Genomic DNA, 20,909 nt, shown 5'->3' with positions numbered 1-20,909 from the left:
GGCAGCAGAACATGAGATGAATAAAGCTTTGTCTTTTATATTAAACTTGTGCTATAAACATTGAATGTAGATTTGCGTTGGCTTTATAAATAAACTATTGGAGGTCTTCTAAGTATGTCATCTAAACGTATCAGCAAACATTTATTTATTTTTCCTGTATTATACAACACCCCATGAGCTTAAGACAATTTCTGTTTTCCCCAGTTAAAAGATAGGGTGTTTGCTTAAATATAGTAGACACAAATAGAGCTGTCTGAGAAAGAGCTTATTACCCACAGGAAGCATAAAAATATTAGGAGTCTTGTAATTTGACATAAACATTTTCATTTCCAGTTTTGTTCCAGGGATGATATTCAGACTCTAAAAGAGGTATCATGATCAGTTCTGTTTCTTCCGAAGGCTGCTAGCAAGGATTATCCTTGAATAAAACTAGAGAAGTATAAACTAAAATATGCCTGTGTTGAAATTAAACCAGCTCTTAATTTCATACGGTTTTAACCTGGACCAATTTATGTAAGCATAAAGAGTAGCATTTTGAGCAAATGGAAGAGCGGCTAGATTTGGATTTGTTAAAATAGCCTCCATCTAGCTGCTTTATAAAAATTCTTATTGATGGTTAGGAAATCTAATTGGTTTAATGTATGTTAGTTGATTACACAGGTCTCGTCTTTGTTTAATCCCTATGTCCGTTGTGTCACTTTTTTTTTGGCGGGGGGGCGGGGGATGGAGTCTTGCTGTGTTGCCCAGGCTGGAGTGCAGTGGTGTGATCTGTTTACCGTAACCTCCGTCTTCCAGTTTCAAGCAATTCTCCCTTTCTCAGCCTCCTGAGTAGCTATGTTTACAGGTGCCCACCACTGCACCCGGCTAATTTTGGTATTTTTAGTAGAGACAGGGTTTCACCACATTGGCCAGGCTGGTCTTCAACTCCTTATCCACCCGCTCGGCCTCTCAAAGTGCTGGGATTACAGGCATGAGCCACCGTGCCTGGCCGGTGTTGTACATTCTATGCATATTGGCAAATAGATATGATAACATGTATCCACCATTGTATTATCATACAGAATAATTTCACAGCCGTTAAATCCTCTGCTCTGCCTATTCATTCCTCCTTCCTCATTAATCCCTGGCAACCACTGATCTTTTTATTGTCTTTATGGTTTTGGCTTTTCTGGTGTCATGTAGTTAGATTTGTACACTAAATAGCTTTCTGAGATTGGCTTCTTTCACCTAGTATTACACACTTAATGTTCCTTCATATCTTTTCATGGCTTGAGAGCTCATTTCATTTTAGTGCTGAATAATATTCCATTGTCAGGATGCACCATAGTTTATCTGTTACTTACTGGGTGACGTCTTTGTTGCTTCCAAGTTTTGGCACTCATGAATAAGGTTGCTATAAACATCTATGTGCATGTCTTTGTAGGCATCAGTTTTCAACTCATTTGGGTAAATACCAAGGAGCACAATTGCTGAATTGAATTGTATGGTAAGAGTACATTTAGTTTTGTAAAAAACTGCCAAAAGTGTCTTCCAAAGTGGCTGTACCATTTTACATTCTCATTAGCAATGAATGAGAGTTCCTGTTGTTCCACATCCTTGCCAGTATTTAGTGTTGTCAGTGTTTTGGATTTTGGCCATTCTGATAGGTGTGTAGGGGTATCTCATTTTACTTGTAATTCCCTAATGACAAATAATGTTGAGCATCTTTTTATATGCTTATTTACTAGCTGTCACTTTAGTGAGGTATCTTTTCAGGTCTTTTGCCTATTTTTAAAATCATGTTCATTTTTATTTTAAAGAATTTTAAGAGCTCTCTCTTTTTTTAATATAACAGTTCTTTATCAGATAACGTCTTTTGCAAATATTTTTTCTCCCAGTTTATGCCTTGTCTTAATCTCTCGAATATTCCTTTTTTTCTCATAAATATGTTCAGCTTTGAGGACATCTTCTAAACTTTTAAAATGTTAAATTTATAGATTATATAATACCATAAAGAATTTGACCTTTTAGAAGTTCATGCTTGACTGGGCGCAATGGCTCACGCCTGTAATCCCAACACTTTTAGAGGTCGAGGCAGGTAGATCACCTGTGGTCAGGAGTTTGAAACCAGTCTCACCAACATGGCAAAACCCTGTCTGTACTAAAAATACAAAATTAGCCGGGCATTGTGGCGGGCACCTGTAATCCTAGCTACTCGGGAGGCTGAGGCAGGAGACTCTCTCAAACCCAGGAGGTGGAGGTTGCAGTGAGCCAAGGTCGTCCCACTGCACTCCAGCCTGGGCAACACAGCGAGAACTCCATCATCTCAAAAAAAAAAGGAGAAGATGTTGTTCATGTTTGTATTCCAAATATACAAAATATTGATTCCACATATCAGTTTTTCCTCTTCGGACTTTAAATTTACTTTTCAGGGGTATGAAGTGAAACTTGCAAATATACCTCAGTAAACTTTCTTTGCAATTCATGCCAATATAAGGATGCGGCAAATGAGCCATGAAGAATATAATAAGATCATTATCCCATTGAGAAAATATTCATGAAACTTCTGCCGCCTTCTTTCTCTTCCCCTAAATGTGTCAAGTAACTAATTTCATAAAAACTGCTGGAAAATGGAAGTATTGCAGATTCCTTTATAAAGTAGTGCTCTGTTCATCAAAAATGCATATAAGTTTTGGTAATTTACCTAACAATTTGTTTCTCTAAGACTCATAATTCTAAAAACTGAGAGTTTTAATGACAGTAATTTAGTTTTCTCATTTCATAGCTTGTTTTAAAAAGAGAAAAATTTGTGTCTGAAAATGTAATCAACATGTTTTATAATTCTGCTATTTGTTTATTTGCATAAAGGATTTTTTAAAAATAGGATGATTTAATCTTTTAGTCAGAGGAATATATAATAATATAAGAATTGAGTCTTGTCTTAGCCCTCTCCATTTAAAAAATAAAGTTCTTTGTTTTCTGCCTAATTGAGTTTACAGATAGTATTTCCAGACCCTGGTTATTATGTTAATTCATTGGCTCCTTTCATTGGAAGGGATCAGATTTCTGGCAACCAAGCCCACACTGCCTTCCCTAACCACTGTTTTCCTCTCTGTTCCACAAAATAGTAAATACTAAGCTTGAAATGATGGGAGACAGCCTAGAGTATAAAATAGAAAGAAAAGCAATTCATAAATAAGAAAGCCAACAGGATTTAGGCAGACAGATAAATCTGTGAACTGAATTGAGTTTCTCTTTTTGTTTTTTGCGCTGGAAGCTTTAGCTTTTTAATGAGTAACATATGGATTGTGGTTTTCACCACAATGCAAAGAGGATAAAGTTTGGCTGATATGATTAGGTTTTTTTCTTCTTAGACTTAAATAAAGGAATATTTAAGGTGGAAGTTTCCATTTTTCTGTCTTTTTTTTTTTTTTTTTTTTTTGAAGTGGAGTCTCGCTCCGTTGCCCAGGCTGGAGTGCAGTGGCACAATCTCAGCTCACTGCAGCCTCTGTCTCCGGGGCTCGAGTATTCTCCTGCCTCAGCTTCCCAAGTAGCTGGGATTACAGGCACACGCCACCAAGCGCAGCTAATTTTTGTATTTTAATTAGAGACGGTTTCACCAAGTTGGCCGGGCTGGTCTCCCAACTCCTGACCTCAAGTGATCCTCCCGCTGCAGCCTCCCAAAGTGTCGGGATTATAGACATGAGCCAATGCGCCCAACCAAGAAGTTTTTATTTTTCTTAGATATTTTCCAGAGTAATCAAAAGCCTAGAAATAGAAAATAATCCTTTATAAACAAAAGTTTACTTATGCAAGTTTTTTTAAATTGGAGATTAATGCCACAGCATATTATGGTCTATTGCTGGAAATTACAAGTTAAGTACCAGTATTAGAGTACTATGTGCTAATTCAGAAAAAAATATACAAATGGTTTAAGTATATTTTTAGTAGTTATAATTTTTATTACTCTTTTTAATCTAAGTTTTCTGAGGTAGAAGTTACTAGAAATTTTAAGTTATTTGGAAAATCATATTTAGCATTTAAAAATATGGTCAGTGAATTAATAGAAACAAATTTTGAATTTACTGACATAAGACATTGATTACATTGTATGACTTTCCAAAGCAGAGTGAAACTTATGCAGTAAGACAGCTTCTTATATTGTATTGGTGTATTAATGAGATTGTACCTACATTTTTTATTTTTTAAAGAGTTTTTATATGGTTGTAAATAGGCAGATTTTTTTTTGCTGAAGATATTTTTGTGACAGTGACACTTTCACTGTAACAGAACAGAACATTAGTATGCAAGAGCTTGCCGTTACTTTGGAGGAAGTGTAAATTCAGAGTTGAGGGATTGTGCAGGTAACACAAATTGTCAGACCCAAAGATGGCCACTACGTGTTCATTTTTCTCCTATCCCAGAACCTGAAATTCATCTGCTTCACATTGACAAAATCAAATTTGGTAATTTACTACATCACAGAGTTCTTTTTTTCCTCTAGAATATTGGATGTAGAAATGCCTATTGTAAGACATCTTCAAGTCTGCATCTATAAAATGTTTCTTTACAATATGTCTGCTCTTTGTGAACAGTTATTTTTAAAATGTGCTCTGTGTGAAGTTATATTCTTAATGAAATTCATTGCTAAGAACGTCCTTAAGGATAAAAAATATTTCTCAAATATTTCATCATCTTAGCATTGTTTATCTGAAATGCTTTGTGTTCACAGGAAGAGCAGGCAGCAAAATTGAAAGCTGAGAAGATCAGAGTTGCCCTAGAGAAAATTAAAGAAGCACAAGTGAAAAAGGTGATATGTGGGCCTCTTCCTGGTTTGGGATTTTTTATTAGTGTTACGGATTTGTAAAGAATTGCCTTGTTTATGTAATGTACCTCTGAGATGGGGAGAGATACAGAGGCATTTCTTCCTAGTAATATATTTTTCACATGTATTTTTTGTGGGTAAAATGCATTATAAAAGGAGTAATTTTCTGGTTCTGAATTCTCCTAAAGGAGTAATCATAACATTATAACCTTATCTGTTGTTAATATTTTTAAAATGCTTTAAATTTACTTAAACAGGGTATTTGATGTCTGATTTTTAGCCTATATTTTTGCATAATGAAGTCATTATTTGTGTTTTAATTTATATAGAAATACATTAATCCAAATTTTATTTGATATCAGATGAGTGCCTTTTCTAGAATGCCATTTTTTAGTGTTCATTTACTTTTCTTTTTACCTGTTATAGCTGGTGATTAGAGTCCACATGTCTGATGACAGTTCTAAAACAATGATGGTGGATGAGAGGCAAACAGTAAGACAAGTACTGGATAACCTAATGGACAAATCCCACTGCGGTTATAGTTTAGACTGGTCACTGGTAGAAACTGTTTCTGAATTACAAATGGGTTAGTAATATTGCTTTAATTGCTTTCTAATTTTTGTGTAACTTCATCAGTTTTCATGTTGATAAAACATTTCGAGTTACCTTTATAGATATATGTTTTTATTTTATTTTATTTTTATTTTTCTGGGGACAGAGTCTCACTCTGTCTCCCAGACTGAAGTGTAATGATGCGATCTCAGCTCACTGCAGCCTCTGCCCCCGGGTATAAGCAATTATTCTGCGTCAGCCTTCCGAGTAGCTGGGACTACAGGCGTGCGCCACCACACCTGACTAATTTTTTGTATTTTTGGTAGAGATAGGGTTTCACCTGTTGGTCAGAATGGTCTTGATCTCCAGACCTTGTGATCCGCCCACCTTGGCCTCCCAACGTGCTGGGATTGCAGGCTTGAACCACCACACGTGGCCGCATCTTTATATATTTTTTCGATAAAATTACCTTTCATAATTTGGCTTCTTTACATTATTTTTTTCTGAAGTATTTTAAGAGTTCTTTGAGTACAAGATCATTTCTAGTTCACTTCAGATTTTATAATGGCTAAAACAAAGTTTTTTAAAAAGGTAACAAAATAGTTTTTTTCTTCACATAAGAACTGGATAGACTGATGCATTTACTAAAGATTATTATGTTAACTTGAATTTGTACTGAAGTCTTTAAACCAGCATTTGACTCAGGGGAAACATAAAGCACATTAACAAATTTCAAAGAATCCATATCTAGAACATGTTCTTTTAACATATGTTCAGTATACAGGACACGTTCTTTCATTTCTAATTTGGAAATTAGAAAATACACCTACATTTAAGATTAAACAACAGTCATGGATCAAAGAAGTCATCTTGGAAATGTTTTAAATGCCAAGAACTAAGTACAATTGGAAATACTTGATATTGAAACTTGTAAGATGTAACTAATGTTTTATTTTTAAGGGTGGGATAGGAAAATGTTTAAGACTGAAGAATGGTGTACTGCAAGTCAGAAAGCCTAGATTCTAGTCCTAGTTCTTCCATGTATCAGCTGTGTGATCTTAGTTATGTCACTTAACATAATTAAGGCATATTTCTTTGTTTGAAAAATTAGGGAAGACCAGATAATTTTTAGGTGCTAAAATGTCAGTTAAGACTACTTGGTTCTGAGGTTAACTACTTCGCAAAGTTTCATGTCTTTCATGCAACTCTAATGAATACTAACAAAATATGGATATTTTATTTTGGGACAGAGAGAATCTTTGAAGACCATGAAAACTTGGTTGAAAATCTTCTTAACTGGACAAGAGATAGCCAAAACAAGCTTATATTTATGGAGCGTATAGAAAAATACGCACTTTTCAAAAACCCACAGGTAAGAGGAAACAACTTACAGAGGTCAGGATTTGTAAATATGTCTCCTATTTTATTTGATTACTGCTAAGTTAATAGAGTTAAAAGACTGGTAAACACCTGGTTGGAGCGATATACCTGCAAAATCCTATAGGAGCATCATCTGCTGCTGCTGCTGCTGCTGCGGAAAATCAGGTGGTGCCTACATGTTAGGCCCCAAAGAGGTTCCCAGTCCTCCAGAACCAGATGGGGTGAGCCCTTTCGGAAGCAGAAGTATAGCTCTAGTGAGTTACCAGGTCTTTTGGCTCTGTAATCCAGAGCTGTGTTGAACCCAGCTGTTTATTTGGTGAGTTTGTCATCTCAAAGAAAAGTACTTCTCGGCCGGGCGCGGTGGCTCACGCCTGTAATCCCAGCACTTTGGGAGGCCGAGGTGGGCGGATCACAAGGTCAGGAGATCGAGACCATGGTGAAACCCCATCTCTACTAAAAATAGAAAAAATTAGCCGGGCGCAGTGGCGGGCGCCTGTAGTCCCAGCTACTCGGGAGGCTGAGGCAGGAGAATGGTGTGAACCCGGGAGGCGGAGCTTGCAGTGAGCCGAGATTGCGCCACTGCACTCCAGCCTGGGCGACAGAGTGAGACTCCGTCTCAAAAAAAAAAAAAAAAAAAAGTATTTCTCTACTCCAGTCATTTATCCAGTTGACACTTCTTTTTAAACATCCTAGTAACCTTGATTACAAATGGGTCTACATTCTAATAAACATACTTAGATTTATTCGACATCTTTCCTTATTCCAAAATAATGTTTGAGTTAATACTTCCCAATACCTAGACATTTTACAAAATTCAGTAGGTGAGGGAAAACAACTCCACAGTAAAAAGTAGTAATGAGGAAAAATAGCAGCAGTGTTAAAGGTATTGCGTAGTTATGCTTCAGGTGGCTTAATCATGACATGTCTTTTCCGGATGTTTTAGTGAAAAATACATATTTGGGGGTATCAACAGATCTTTTTGTAGGCAGTTATGAAAAATAATTACAGGCTGGGCGCAGTGACTTGCGCCTGTAATCCCAGCACTTTGGGAGGCCGAGGTGGGCAGATCACGAGGTCAGGAGATCGAGACCATCCTGGCTAACACGGTGAAACCCCATCTCTTCTAAAAATACAAAAAATGAGCCGGGTGTGGTGGCGGGCGCCTGTAGTCCCAGCTACTCGGGAGGCTGAGGCAGGAAAATGGCCTGAACCTGGGAGGCAGAGCTTGCAGTGAGCCGAGATAGTGCCACTGTACTCCAGCCTGGGTGACAGACTGAGACTCCGTCTCAAAAAATAATAATAATAATAATAATTACAGTCAGCCCTCTATATCCATGGGTTCTGCATCTGTGGATTCACCCAACTGCAGATCTAAAATATTCAGAAAAATAATTCAGGTTCCAAAAAACAAAACTTGAATAAGCCACGTGTTGAATACTGCATTGAATTCATGCAAATTAAGTGATATGTAGGCATTGTATTAGTTATTATAAGTAATCTAGAGATTATTTCTAGTACAAGGGAGAATGTGCATAGGTTATATGCAGATGTGACCCCATTTTTATAAGAGACTTAAGCATCAGCAGATTTTGATATACAGGGGAGGTCCTAGAATCAATCTCCTATGGACAACAAGGGATGACTGTGTACTAATGAGTAGAATTCAGTTTTTTTGTTTGTTTGTTTGCTTTTTGTTTTTGTTTGTTTTTTTGAGACGGAGTCTCGCATTATTACCCAGGCTGGAGTCAGTGGTATGATCTTGGCTCACTGCAACCTCCTCCTCCAAACGATTCTCCTGCCTCAGCCTCCTGAGTAGCTGGGACTACAGGTGCATGCTGCCACATCTGGCTAATTTTGTGTTTTTAGTAGAGACGGGGTTTCACCGTGTTGGTCAGGCTGGTCTCGAACTTCTGACCTCGTGATCTGCCCGCCTTGGCCTCCCAAAGTGCTGGGATTACAGGTGTGAACCATCGTGCCTAGCCAGAATTCAGATTTTTAGTTGAGTCAAGTAAATGAGATTATTAATAAATGAGTCCCAGAGAATTTGGGATTTCTTCTTAAAAAGCCAGAACATAAATTTTGTGCACCTAGATCAGTATATTTCTAAACCTTTCAGATCCTTTAACTGTAGCTTTCATTAGATATCCAAAAACATATTTGCCAGCTGTTGAATGTAATATCACCTCACAGTCTGGGTGAGGACAGTTTATGACAAGTGGCCAGGCAAGGAGGAGACTGGTGTTAAGCATTTTAGTGATGATGCCCATATACAGGTAACTTTTCAAAGTTTATTCTACACCATACCAACAGAAATTAGAGTTGCTATTTCTCTAGAAGAAAACATACACCGGTGCCAAGGGAATAACAGAATGGATTTATGCTTTAACCTTCTTTTTTTCTCCCCCACCTATCCCTTCCATGTATTTGTTTTTCCAGAATTATCTTTTGGGGAAAAAGGAAACAGCTGAGATGGCAGATAGAAACAAAGAAGTCCTGTTGGAGGTATGACACCCCCCATTTTCTTGTACATTGAAAAATTAAAATATTAGGCCAGGTGTGGTGGCTCACACCTGTAATCCCAACACTTCAGGAGGCCGAGGCGGGTGAATCACGAGGTCAGGAGTTCAAGACCAGCCTGGTCAAGATGGTGAAACCCTGTCTACTAAAAAATACAAAAATTAGCCGGGCATGGTAGTGGGCGCCTGTAATCCCAGCTACTCAGGAGGCTGAGACAGAGAATTGCTTGAACCCACGACGCAGAGGTTGCAGTGAGCCGAGATTGCACCACTGCATTCCAGCCTGGCAACAGAGTGAGAATCTGTCTAAAATAAAAAATAAAATAAAATAAAATAAAAATCCTTTTTGAAGTCAAGTTATGTCAGGGTTCTATATTTGTAGTTACAATTTTAACTAAAGAAGACTGTGTATTCTTTGATAGTATGAGGGAGAGAGTTCAACTGTGTTGAACGTGTTAGGCCACTGAAGACCCTTTTAAAAACTATTATTTTGCCAAGCCATATTCTAATGGTCTAAGAGTAATGAGCTTTTAGGGGCTGCCAAGTGGGAGAGATGGCTGGTCAGTGAAGGATGTGGTTTTGCTGTTTTTACCTGTTTACTCAGAGAGAAATTTGAATATAATTAGCTGTTCACAAAATATTTCCAGCTTTATCCTTAAATAATTCAAATAATTTAAAAAATCATGGTCATTTTTTCTTGGAAAAACGTAATTGAATTTTTGGCTGATTTTAAAGAACTAAAATCAAATAAGTTAGTATACTTGAAAACCTGAATAAACCTTTACTTACCAGCAAGGCAATCAGGAAGTGAAGATCAGCATTCAGTTTTCATAGTGATACAAGCTACAGTTAAGTAAAAATCTGCCTTATAATTCCTAATTTTTCTGTACTTTGAGGAGAAATTAATTTAGGCCCAAATGTCCTATATTAGTGTTCTCTGAGGATTTCTCTTTTCTTTCACAAATACATGATTGATTTCTTTAATATTAGATTTTTATCAAAGCATAGTGTTTAGAACTTAGAATTTTAAGTGTTTATAGTTCTTTCATCCTAGTATTAAGTATTTTTTAAACAAATGCCCTCTTTGTCTTAGTCACATAAATGGATAGTTTTTAAATTCTTAAAGTTTAATCATACACTTAGCACGCTGCATTCTTTTAAAATATATTCCTGTTTAGTTTGACAGCCTAATCTAAATGTGGAGAAAAAATAAAGTCTAATGCTTGGTTTGCCCTGACAGTTTTATTAAATTTAGGTAACTATGCTGTTCACAAAGGTATTTAGCTACTGACTTAGCTTTTCTCAGAAACACTAATGTGTTTTAGGTAAAAGTTTGTAGGTAAAAATTCAGTATCACATTTATGACTGGCATTTTTATTTAGTAAACATTTTAGGATTGCCATAGTAGTTCCAAACTCGTGTTGTCTTTAGAATAGAAAGTGGTTTTGTTTTTGTTTTTGTTTTTGTTTTGAGATGGTCTTGCTCTGTTGCCGAGGCTGGAGTGCAGTGATGTGATCTCAGCTCACTGCAACTTCTGCCTCCCAGGTTCAAGCAATTTTCGTGCCCCAGCTGCCCACGTAACTGGGACTACAGGCTCGCGCCACTATTCCCGGCTTATTTTTATTTATTTATTTATTTAAGTAGAGATGTGGTTTCACTATGTTGGCCAGACTGGTCTCGAACTCCTGACTTCAAGTGATCCACCTGCTTCGGCTTCCCAAAGTGCTGGGATTACAGGCATGAGCCACCGCACCTGGCCGGAAAGTTCTAATTGAGGTTAAATTAGCAGCTTGGTTTTAATATAAAACCATTTTGGTTTAATAACTAACTGTCATGCATTTCACAGGAGTAAACACAACTTTGTTCTGAGAATCCAACGATCATAAGTCTTTCCAAATAATGTTGTTATTTTAGGAATGTTTTTGTGGAAGTTCTGTAACTGTACCAGAAATTGAAGGAGTCCTTTGGTTGAAGGATGATGGCAAGAAGTCCTGGAAAAAGCGTTATTTTCTGTTGCGAGCATCTGGTATCTACTATGTCCCCAAAGGAAAAGCAAAGGTGTGTCCCTTCTGTTGGAATTTGAACTTCCTCATTATGCTAATTGCTTTTAATTTGTATTGAGTATGCTGACAAGGTGAACCCAGGCTATTTGAATTCATGGAAGACATAGAATATTGCTTTATTAATCTATTATAAAGAAGAAGAAACCTGAAAGTTCTTACTTCTCTGGTCACTAGTTGAGCCTATCTCAGTTCTCTTTACCAAATTTGTAATCATAGTTTTATTAGTTGTTTTTTGGGGACTCAGTTCTGGAGTAGTTTTGTTTATTTTTGTTTGGGAAGAACAACACCGCTCTCTGGGATTACAGACTTTTTTATCCTGTTTGGGTAATATGCTTCTGCTAAGGGCCACCCTGCTGTAGTTATCACTTTGGTGTTTATTGGCATCAGGACTGTTTTAAACTTTTTTACAGTATCATCTCATCTAGTCTTCACGACAGTCCTATGAACATATACTGTTGCCCCTATTTAACTGGTGAAAACCTCCCCCAACCAGTTGCGAATCACTGTACTTGACATATGCATTATAGGCACCGAACGACATGGTATTTTCTTGTTCTTTCCAGAGAGCTCTATTATACAATATTGTTTTTAATGTACTAGACTATATTAATAGTATCTTTAAATGCCAACACTCCTTAACAAGTTAGTGTTCATTGTGAATGACAAAACAGTAAGTAAAAGGGGCTGCTTTTTTTGTTACATTGATGATTAAAGAAGAAACATTAATGGAGCATCTCATTGTCTTGTGTAAAATAGCAATAATTTCTATTTAGTATTAGCAAAAGCAGTTTTGATTCTTTGAACCTAGAAACTGTTAACAAGGTATATTTGCTTGTTTGTGCATTATTAATTTTATCTTTTTGGTATTTTTATCTTAGGTCTCTCGGGATCTGGTGTGCTTTCTCCAGCTGGATCATGTCAACGTTTATTATGGCCAGGACTATCGGAACAAATACAAAGCACCTACAGACTATTGTCTGGTGCTGAAGGTAAATATATATCTCTTTTTAGGAATTTTAATTGATGTTAGACATAGAGCAGGTTATTGGACATTTTAGAATTGTTGAGATACCATCAATTATACTGTTTTTGCTTTATTCTCAAAGTTTAAAAAGGAATGGTGAAGTGTGGTAAGGAAAAGAAGCACGTGCTATATCATAGCAGACCCTGAACCAGTTATCTCTAGGTAAGGAGTGAATATTAGGTTGTAAGTTTTGAGTTGTGAGCTATAAAATGTGTTTGATTATAAATTTGAGATTATCATTTAACACTAGGCTTATTTTAGGGAAACTTAGAACAGAGCCAAATGTAGGTCATAAATGTGCTTTAGTTCTTTTCCTGTACTTAGCAAACCATCAGAGAGCATTGTGTCCAAGTTCAAATCAGACTGGCTGTCAACTGGTCCAGAAATAATTTTTGTCTCTTTTTTTCCCTCAACTATAGTCATGATAGCCCATGCATGTATTGCGACCTGAGCTGTTTTTAGGAAGTTTTTTTTCTTCTTTATTCAAGCTTTTGTACTTCTTACAATGATTATATCTGTACTTTTGAGAAGAACTGACATTTTAAGCAAATTTACAGTGATCTATTAGAATACTGATAAAAACGACATACAAAAATTCAAGAAAATTATGGAGATAATTTTTTTTTTCTTTGGCTCCATCTTTGTAATTCCTTGGTAACTACTTAGGTCTACATGTTGATATCATCGTGTTTAGTTTCACTTTTCTCAGAATTGTCACTTTAGTTTGGTGACAGCCAGTAGTTTAGGAGTTTTAGGATTTTAGGATTTTGGAGTTTTGATTGCTTTGATAAAGTTCAGTACATTGTAATGGCAACTTTTTTTTTTTTTTTTTTTTTTTGGAGGCAGAGTCTTGCTCTGTCACCCAGGCTGGAGTGGAGTGGCACAATCACAGCTCACTGAAGACTTGACTTTTCAGGCTCCAGCGATCTTCCCAGCTCAGTCTCCCAAGTAGCTGGGACTGCAGGTGCATGCCACCATACCCAGCTAATTCTTGTGTTTTTTTGTAGAGACAGGGTTTAGCCATGTTGCCTAGGCTAATCACAGACTCCTGGCCTCAAGTGATCCGCCTACCTAGGCTTCCCAGAGTGGTAGGGTTACAGGCAGAGCCACTGCTCCCGGCCAAAATGGCAACCTTTTATTAAATAATTGTGTTTTTGGGGAACACCACTGAATCATTTTAGGTGCAAATACTTTTTTAAAAGTCAGTGCAAAGTAGCTTAATTCAGCAGTTTTCAAAATGATGTCTACAGTCTCCTAAGAGTCAGTCCCTAAGACCATGATGTTAAAATTATTTAATAATGGTAAGATGTTCTTTGCCTCTTGAACTTTCATTCTCTCACATATGTATAGTAGAGTTTTCTAAAAGGTTATATGACATGTGATGGTATCTTCACGCTAGCGTAATGTGTGTTTGTCTATTCTTTTTTATTTATTTTTGAGACAGTCTCACTCTGTCTCCCTGGCTGACGTGATCTTGGCTCACTGCAACCTGTGCCTCCCGGGTTCAAGCAATTCTCATGCCTCAGCTCCCCGAGTAGCTGGGACTACAGCCACATGCCACTACACCCAGTTAATTTTTGTATTTTTAGGAGAGATGGGGTTTTTCCATGTTGGTCAAGCTGGTCTTGAACTCCGGACCTCAAGTGATCCGCCTACCTCAGTCTGCTGAAGTGCTGGGATTACAGGCGTGAGCCACTGTGCCTGGCCTGGCAGCTGTGTATTCTTGTAGTTTAATTTTTTCTTAGTTTTAATTTCTAATGTAAGTATTGCTGGGGTGGAAAAACTTCACTTCCATCCTCTTAGGGTCCTGGCTGGGCACACGAATTAAGTTGACATAAGAGATCAACAGAAGAAAAGCATAATTACTTGTATACTGGATTGGACAAGGAATAATTTGTGAAGAAGCAACTAAATTATACGTGAAGCCTTAAAGATACAAGTTATTTTAACAAGGTCTGTACAGAATTCTGTTGGTTTCAACTTCTCATCCCTGAGGAGAAAGATATTGTCGCTTTCTAGTATTGGGAAGGCATCTTTCGCATGGTAATTTCATCTTCTAAGGCTTTTAAGAAATACCATGAAGGTCAGAGTGATCTTCTGTACCTGCTGTTTTTCAAGTGTCTTTTAACTTAATATGCCAGGGTGGTACATTTTTAACTCCTTCAATATCAGTAGACATAATCCACATAAAATGAAGTTATTGGGGGAATCTCATAACATGAAAACAGTAAGAGTTGGTTGGTTATTTCAGTGGCTCAACGTTGTCAGTGAGAACTCAAATGCTTTCCATCTTTTCTTGTTCTGCTTCCACATACCAGCTTATTCTTGGGCTGACTCACCTCACAGTCACAAGATGGCTGCTGCAGTTCTATGCATCACATGTAGACTCAGCAAAATCCAGCCAGCAGAAGAGGGATTATTGCTCCCTGTATTTGTCTTTTATAAGAGGAAGGAACTATTTCACAAAAGTTACTCAACCACCCCTTTTGAGAGTTACTGGCCCAGAGTACATTTTCTGCTGACAAGCCAATCACTGACAAGGGAATAAAACTACTATGGTTGGCTTACAGCAGTCAGAATTCACACCCTGTGGGATATAGGTGAGAGGTAAGGCTCTGCCAGGAAAGAAGTGGGGAGGAGGAGACAGCCATAGGGGCCTGCACCCAACCCGTCAGCGTCATTTAAAAAATGAAATGTTGACCTTTCTTTCTTAATAGGTATTCATCTGTTTTGGGAGCAATTTCATTATATGTTCTCTGGACTCTTTTAAGAATCTAAATGTTGAACTTCTGGTGTGTTTTTTGTTTTGTTTTGTTTTGTTTTGTTTTGAGACGGAGTCTCGCTCTGTCGCCCAGGATGGGGTGCAGTGGCCGGATCTCAGCTCACTGCAAGCTCTGCCTCCCGGGTTTACGCCATTCTCCTGCCTCAGCCTCCTGAGTAGCTGGGACTACAGGTGCCCGCCACCTCGCCTGGCTAGTTTTTTGTGTTTTTTATTAGAGACGGGGTTTCACCATGTTAACCAGGATGGTCTCGATCTCCTGACCTCGTGATCCACCCGTCTCAGCCTCCCAAAGTGCTGGGATCACAGGCTTGAGCCACCGCGCCTGGCCTGAACTTCTGGTTTTTAGCAATGAATGTCTCCTCCAGACTTCCTCTTAACCCTGGTGTAATTTTTTAAATGACAGCATAATATTGTGGGGAAAAAAGGAGCAGAGGTAGCAGATTCAAAGGAGGCACATTTTAATAAGGCAGTAGTATGAAATAGTAGTTAAAAGCATGCACTCTGGGATGAGATTGCATGGGTTCAGATTCTAGTACTACTTTTCACTTAATCAGAAGCAATTTTGAGTGCTGTTTTAACCTTACTGTGTGCCTTGCTTTCTTCTTGCAACATGGAGATAATACGTAACTCAGAGGGGTTTTGTGAGTATTTAGTGAAAAATATGAAGTATGTGAAATATTTTACATAGTGTCTAGTACATAGCAAGGGTGCAATAAATGCCACTTTTAATGAAATAATGTATTAGCAGAACAGACAATCTGCAGAGGTACTTGTACAGAGCCTGGATGACCATAAGGAAAGTAATGAATGCCTTTATTATGTGAGAGGATGAACACTTTTTTTGAGGTTCTAAAAGGAATTTTAAACTAGCAAGTAATCTGATACTTGACTTAAAAAGACTCATAGTTATACCATAGTACTCTTCAGGTTATTATCTGTATTCCCAGGTTAGAGAGATGAAGAGAACAGGGTGGAGGATAATTTCTCTTTGATTTTCCCAGATGTTGTTTTGATTTAAAAAATAATAATAATAAACCCTATTTTTGTGCAGAACACATAGAAGCACACATGCACACTCAGGCTTCTGCTACAGTTGAACAACCATGCAGTCAAGTTTGCAAATCACCATTAAGGGTGGGGGTAGTGATACAGCTGCCAGCCACCTAAAGCAGCTTTCGGAGATCTCTGAACCTTGCCCTGCAGGCAGTGCCTCCAGGAAGCAGAACAGTCTCTTAAGCCCTCACTGGCAACACTAACAAAGCTCTTTTCAGTTGGCCTATTTTATCTTCTGCACAAACTATAGCCTCTGTTTTGCTCATCACTAAACCTACTTGAAGCACCTGGCAAATAGTTCTAAATAAGTATCTGTTGAATGAATGAGGTAAAATCCTCCTTCCTCCTTTTATAGAAGAATACATACTTCTCTGTCTGCCCTCCTTTACTTTTTCAAGATCACTATTATGATTTATTATAATGTAATTTACCATGGACAAGGAGCGTATTCCAAGAGAGGGCCTATATTATCAGGAGGGAAGACTGTTAGGTATGATTTTGCTGACCTCTTATTGTTGAGGGTGTATTGTTTAAAACTGACTATAACCTTCAACAAGAAAATTGGTTTTGGTATTAAATGTTACAGGAGCTGAGCTCTGAAAAACAAAGAATAGAATTAATGGGTTTACTTTTTTTCCCTCATTGTAGACCAAAGTGATTGATCTTTAACAATGCAGATACATATAATTTCTATTGGTGGCTATCTATTCTTGATGCATCGAAAACGTCTTTAAATTGCTTGTTTTATTGAGCTTATTGATATTGAGATTATCACAACCAATATAATCGGGGAATTTTGGAAAACTAAATTCTTTTAAAGCTTTTTTTCTTTCTTTGTTTTTTTTGGAGACGAAGTCTCGCTCTGTCACCCAGGCTGGAGTGCAGTGGCACAATCTCGGCTCACTGCAATCTCTGCCTCCTGGGTTCAAGCGATTCTCCTGTCTCAGCCTCCTGAGTAGCTGGGATTACAGGCATGCGCTACCACGTCTGACTAATTTTTGTATTTTTAATAGAGACAGGGTTTCACCATGTTGGTCAGGCTGGTCTCGAACTCCTGACCCTGTGATTCACCCGCCTCGGCCTCCCAAAGTGCTGGGATTACAGGTGTGAGCCACCGCGCCTGGCCTTTTTCTTTCTTAAAACTGAACATGAATTTAAATTTTTTTCCAGGCAAATTATAGCCATTAGTTTTTTTGGTTTTCATAACAGTTGAAAAGAGATGTGGTAATCCTAAGTCATTACATTCAGAACAAGTGTGATTTAGGGCTTTTCTTTCCAAGGACCTGGTGATTGAGCCTCAGTGGTGTTAGAATTCCTTAAACATATTCCTAACACTTGGATTTTGTAGCCAAGGTTAAGTCAGTCACCTCTGATCCAAGCCTCAACTGAAAAGTACAGTGGGTTGTGAAAACTAAATGTGATTATGCTGTTGACATCTACATGTCCCCTGGAGGCACGTGCTGCAGCCCTGCAGTTTGGTAGAGAGTGGGGCCTACAGGGCTGTACTCACCTGTGACAGGTGTGACTGTAGATTCTTGTCCCAGCTGCTGTGCCATAGGCTTGGTGTACCCAGCCCAGTAATTCACCTCACCTCTAGACACTGAAGCTTTGTCAAAGTCCCTGTCTGATTTGGAGTCTTCTGCACTCATAATTTCAGTGGGTTGAAAGTGAAATTAAACATTCTCTTCCTTTTCATAATCTTATAGATGGAGAATTCTATGGACTTGGTTAACCTTGATGAACTTTGTTTCTTTGAAATGTAGAAGGAATGTTTGAGAATTTCCCAAGATGTGAAGATCTGTTTTAACTTGGACATCTTGACCTAACATTTCGCAGAAGTTTCTTTCTCATTTACTTTGTAAAATTTCTTATGGGCTATTTTATTTGGCCTTATGGCCATATGAGAAGCGTAACTGTATTGGCCATTACTCTAATGGCCTGTAACTTGTCAGGATATGTTTAAGCTTTGATAAAGTTTGTTTTTCTTTAGTTCTCCAAGGGACTTAGTTGGATTTTGTCTTTAATCTTGCAGCATCCACAAATCCAGAAGAAATCTCAATATATCAAATACCTTTGTTGTGATGATGTGAGGACACTGCATCAGTGGGTCAATGGGATCCGCATTGCAAAGGCATGTTTCCTTTTGATTTGATGATGGAATCATGAGGTGTTTGATGATACAGTTTCGTTGTCATGACAGTTATTCTGACTTTGATGTTCATGGATTTGCCAGCGCCTAGTTTTTTCAGGCCTAAGTTTCAAGTTTTAAATGTTGTCTTTTTTCCTTATTTATAGGGATAAACTTTTAACATTTGGTATACTTGGAATAATACTGCTGGTAAAAGCTTGTGTAGTATCAAAGTGATTTAATTTGGGTTTGGAGAATGCATTATATGATTCTTAAATAGTGGAGTTTAGCCTAAGCAAAGTAAGTTTTGGAAAAATTAAATTACTTTAAGTAATGATCATTTACTAACCACATTTGGAGCAGTATCCTGAACAGTGCTGAAAAGCTGCCCTTGGATCAAGAATTTGGGGTGAAAAAACATTAATGTTTATAATGAACAGAATCAAGTGTTGACTTCTTGCTGTCCCTCTAAAAATGAGGGAGAAATCAGAATAGATTATAATTTATGGTATTAGAAGAATTTTTGAAGTATCATAGGTATTAATTTTAATACAGACCATCAATCAGTAAACAGCAGTATGTCCCCCATTTTACCTTATCGTTCTGTATCATACTCAGTGAAGTTTAGATGTCACCATTTCCTGTCTTCGCTTTAGTATGGGAAGCAGCTCTATATGAACTACCAAGAAGCCTTGAAGAGGACAGAGTCAACCTGTGATTGGACCTCCTTATCCAGCTCCAGCATTAAATCAGGATCCAGTTCTTCCAGCATCCCAGGTAGTTCAAAATGCTTCAAAGCACTATTTTGTGATTAATATGAAGGTTTCTGTAGAGACTGATAGTAGACCTGGAAATTTCAACTTGATTCTTAAAAGCCGGAGCCATACTTAATTCCTAAATTATAATCAATAGATGCCTTTTTAAAAATTGTTAGAGGGCACAGTATCATGGGCTAGTTCACAAATGTATCTGACATGAAAAATCAGTATATAGACTTTTAAAACCAGTTTTATTTATATTTATAAAATTTATTCAAAACACACATACTGCTAGAAAACCACTGTTACTGCATAATTTGGGATAAAACATTACTTGAAAAAAGTCTTTGTACTCAGAATCCATGAAGAAGCCGTACTCCTTCAGATTCCTATATCCTTTAAACAAGTGTGTGCTATGATCACATCTTAAGATAAATCTTTCAATTGAAAATGTTTCATGAATGAGATCCATGTCATCTAAAAGCAGAATTTTTAAATTTTTGCATTGGATGTGATGAAAGAAATAATAACTTTAAGTAGTAGTATATTTAAAAGCTGTATGACTCTATTTCATCTCTATTAAGTAAAAATAAATTTAGAATGTGTATCTACACATACATTTCCTAGTTCTGTCCACTGAGAGGGACAGAAGCAGTGATAGCCCAGCAACATGAGAATACCCAGTCCCTAGATCATAGAGGTTTCTTTTTGTTTTTTTGTTTTATTAAATTTTGGCCAAGGATGCTGCTTAAATAGATCATGGTTTCTAATACCGTTCTTCCAAAAAAAAAAAAGAAACCAGGGCTGTCAGAGAAATGGCTAATTATAGGGCTGCAGCAGTGAATATATATAGGATGAGCCTGGAGCATATTGTAATGCCAGAAAGTAAGGGAATGCTTAAAAAATGACGGTGGGGCCAGGCACAGTGGCTCATGCCTGTAATGCCAAGGCTTTGGGAGGCCTAAGTGAAGGGATCACTTGAGCCCAGGAGTTCAAAACCAGCCTGGGCAGCACAGCAAGACCCCATCTCTAGAACTTTTTTTTTTTTTTTAATTAGCCAGACTTGGTACTACACATAGTCCCAGCAACTCAGGAAGCTGAGGCAGGAGGATTGCTTGAGCCCAGAAGTTCAAGACTAGTGAGGTATAATCACACCATTGTGCTCCAACTTGGGCAACAGAACAAGATGCTGTCTTACAAAAAAACAAGATGAGAATATGTCTAAGGGATACCTAGAGGAGCCAGTCTGAAGGAGCTCCAAAGGCCAAAGCTGGAACAATCTGAGCAATATGATAACAAATGTAGTTATAGGATTGTAACCCATGGACATAAATATCCATGAGTTTATACTGATGTAAATAAATCACTGAATAAATAAATGGGGAAGAGGAGACAACTGTCCTGTGTAGATTTCTAAATGATCTATGAAGACACGTTGTTCTGAAGGAAGTGGAGCTTACCTCTTCAGTCCTCACGTGTGGGCCGTGCTTAGTGACTTGCTTCCAATGATTATGGAGCGGGGATTAGGGGTAACTTCACAGTGGAGAAACCTGACAAACACTGCTGCAACCACATGATCAAGGTCAATATCAGTAATAAGTCATATTGGTTATAGCTACCTTTGACATAGTGTGTGAGAATGGCTTTTTTCCTCTATGGTCTTCCTCCCCAAGTTCCATAAACTCAGACTAATCCAGAGAAAAAGCATCAGACAAACCAAAACTGAGAGACAGTCTACAAGATACCTGACCACTATTCCTCAAAACTATTGAAGTCATCAAAAACAGGAAACTCTAAGAAGCTGTTACAGGAGACTGGATGATTAATTGTAGTGTGGTGTCCCGGATCA

General features: G+C 37.7%; 2 protein-coding genes across 16 annotated transcripts in view; one reads left to right on the top strand and one right to left on the bottom strand.

The window, feature by feature from the left end:
* ABI2 (abl interactor 2) overlaps positions 1 to 20,909 on the bottom strand; it is a 151,709-nt gene that overhangs the window by 5,918 nt on the left and 124,882 nt on the right. The gene's annotated exons all lie outside the window — the stretch shown is intronic.
* RAPH1 (Ras association (RalGDS/AF-6) and pleckstrin homology domains 1) overlaps positions 1 to 20,909 on the top strand; it is a 102,288-nt gene that overhangs the window by 72,980 nt on the left and 8,399 nt on the right. For all 4 annotated transcript variants that reach the window (XM_038001685.2, XM_007965914.3, XM_007965918.3 and 1 more), the window contains 8 exons: positions 4,712 to 4,789; positions 5,231 to 5,390; positions 6,607 to 6,728; positions 9,173 to 9,238; positions 11,167 to 11,310; positions 12,194 to 12,304; positions 18,207 to 18,305; positions 18,959 to 19,079. In XM_038001685.2, the coding sequence (XP_037857613.2) occupies positions 4,712 to 4,789; positions 5,231 to 5,390; positions 6,607 to 6,728; positions 9,173 to 9,238; positions 11,167 to 11,310; positions 12,194 to 12,304; positions 18,207 to 18,305; positions 18,959 to 19,079 (901 nt within the window). The remainder of the gene's footprint in view (positions 1 to 4,711; positions 4,790 to 5,230; positions 5,391 to 6,606; positions 6,729 to 9,172; positions 9,239 to 11,166; positions 11,311 to 12,193; positions 12,305 to 18,206; positions 18,306 to 18,958; positions 19,080 to 20,909) is intronic.

This window comes from Chlorocebus sabaeus, chromosome 10, assembly GCF_047675955.1.
Source record: "Chlorocebus sabaeus isolate Y175 chromosome 10, mChlSab1.0.hap1, whole genome shotgun sequence".
In the NCBI taxonomy this organism is placed as follows: Eukaryota; Metazoa; Chordata; class Mammalia; order Primates; family Cercopithecidae; genus Chlorocebus; species Chlorocebus sabaeus.
The sequence above is the reverse complement of the archived record's forward strand: the minus strand, read 5'-3'. Positions and strand labels throughout refer to the sequence as shown.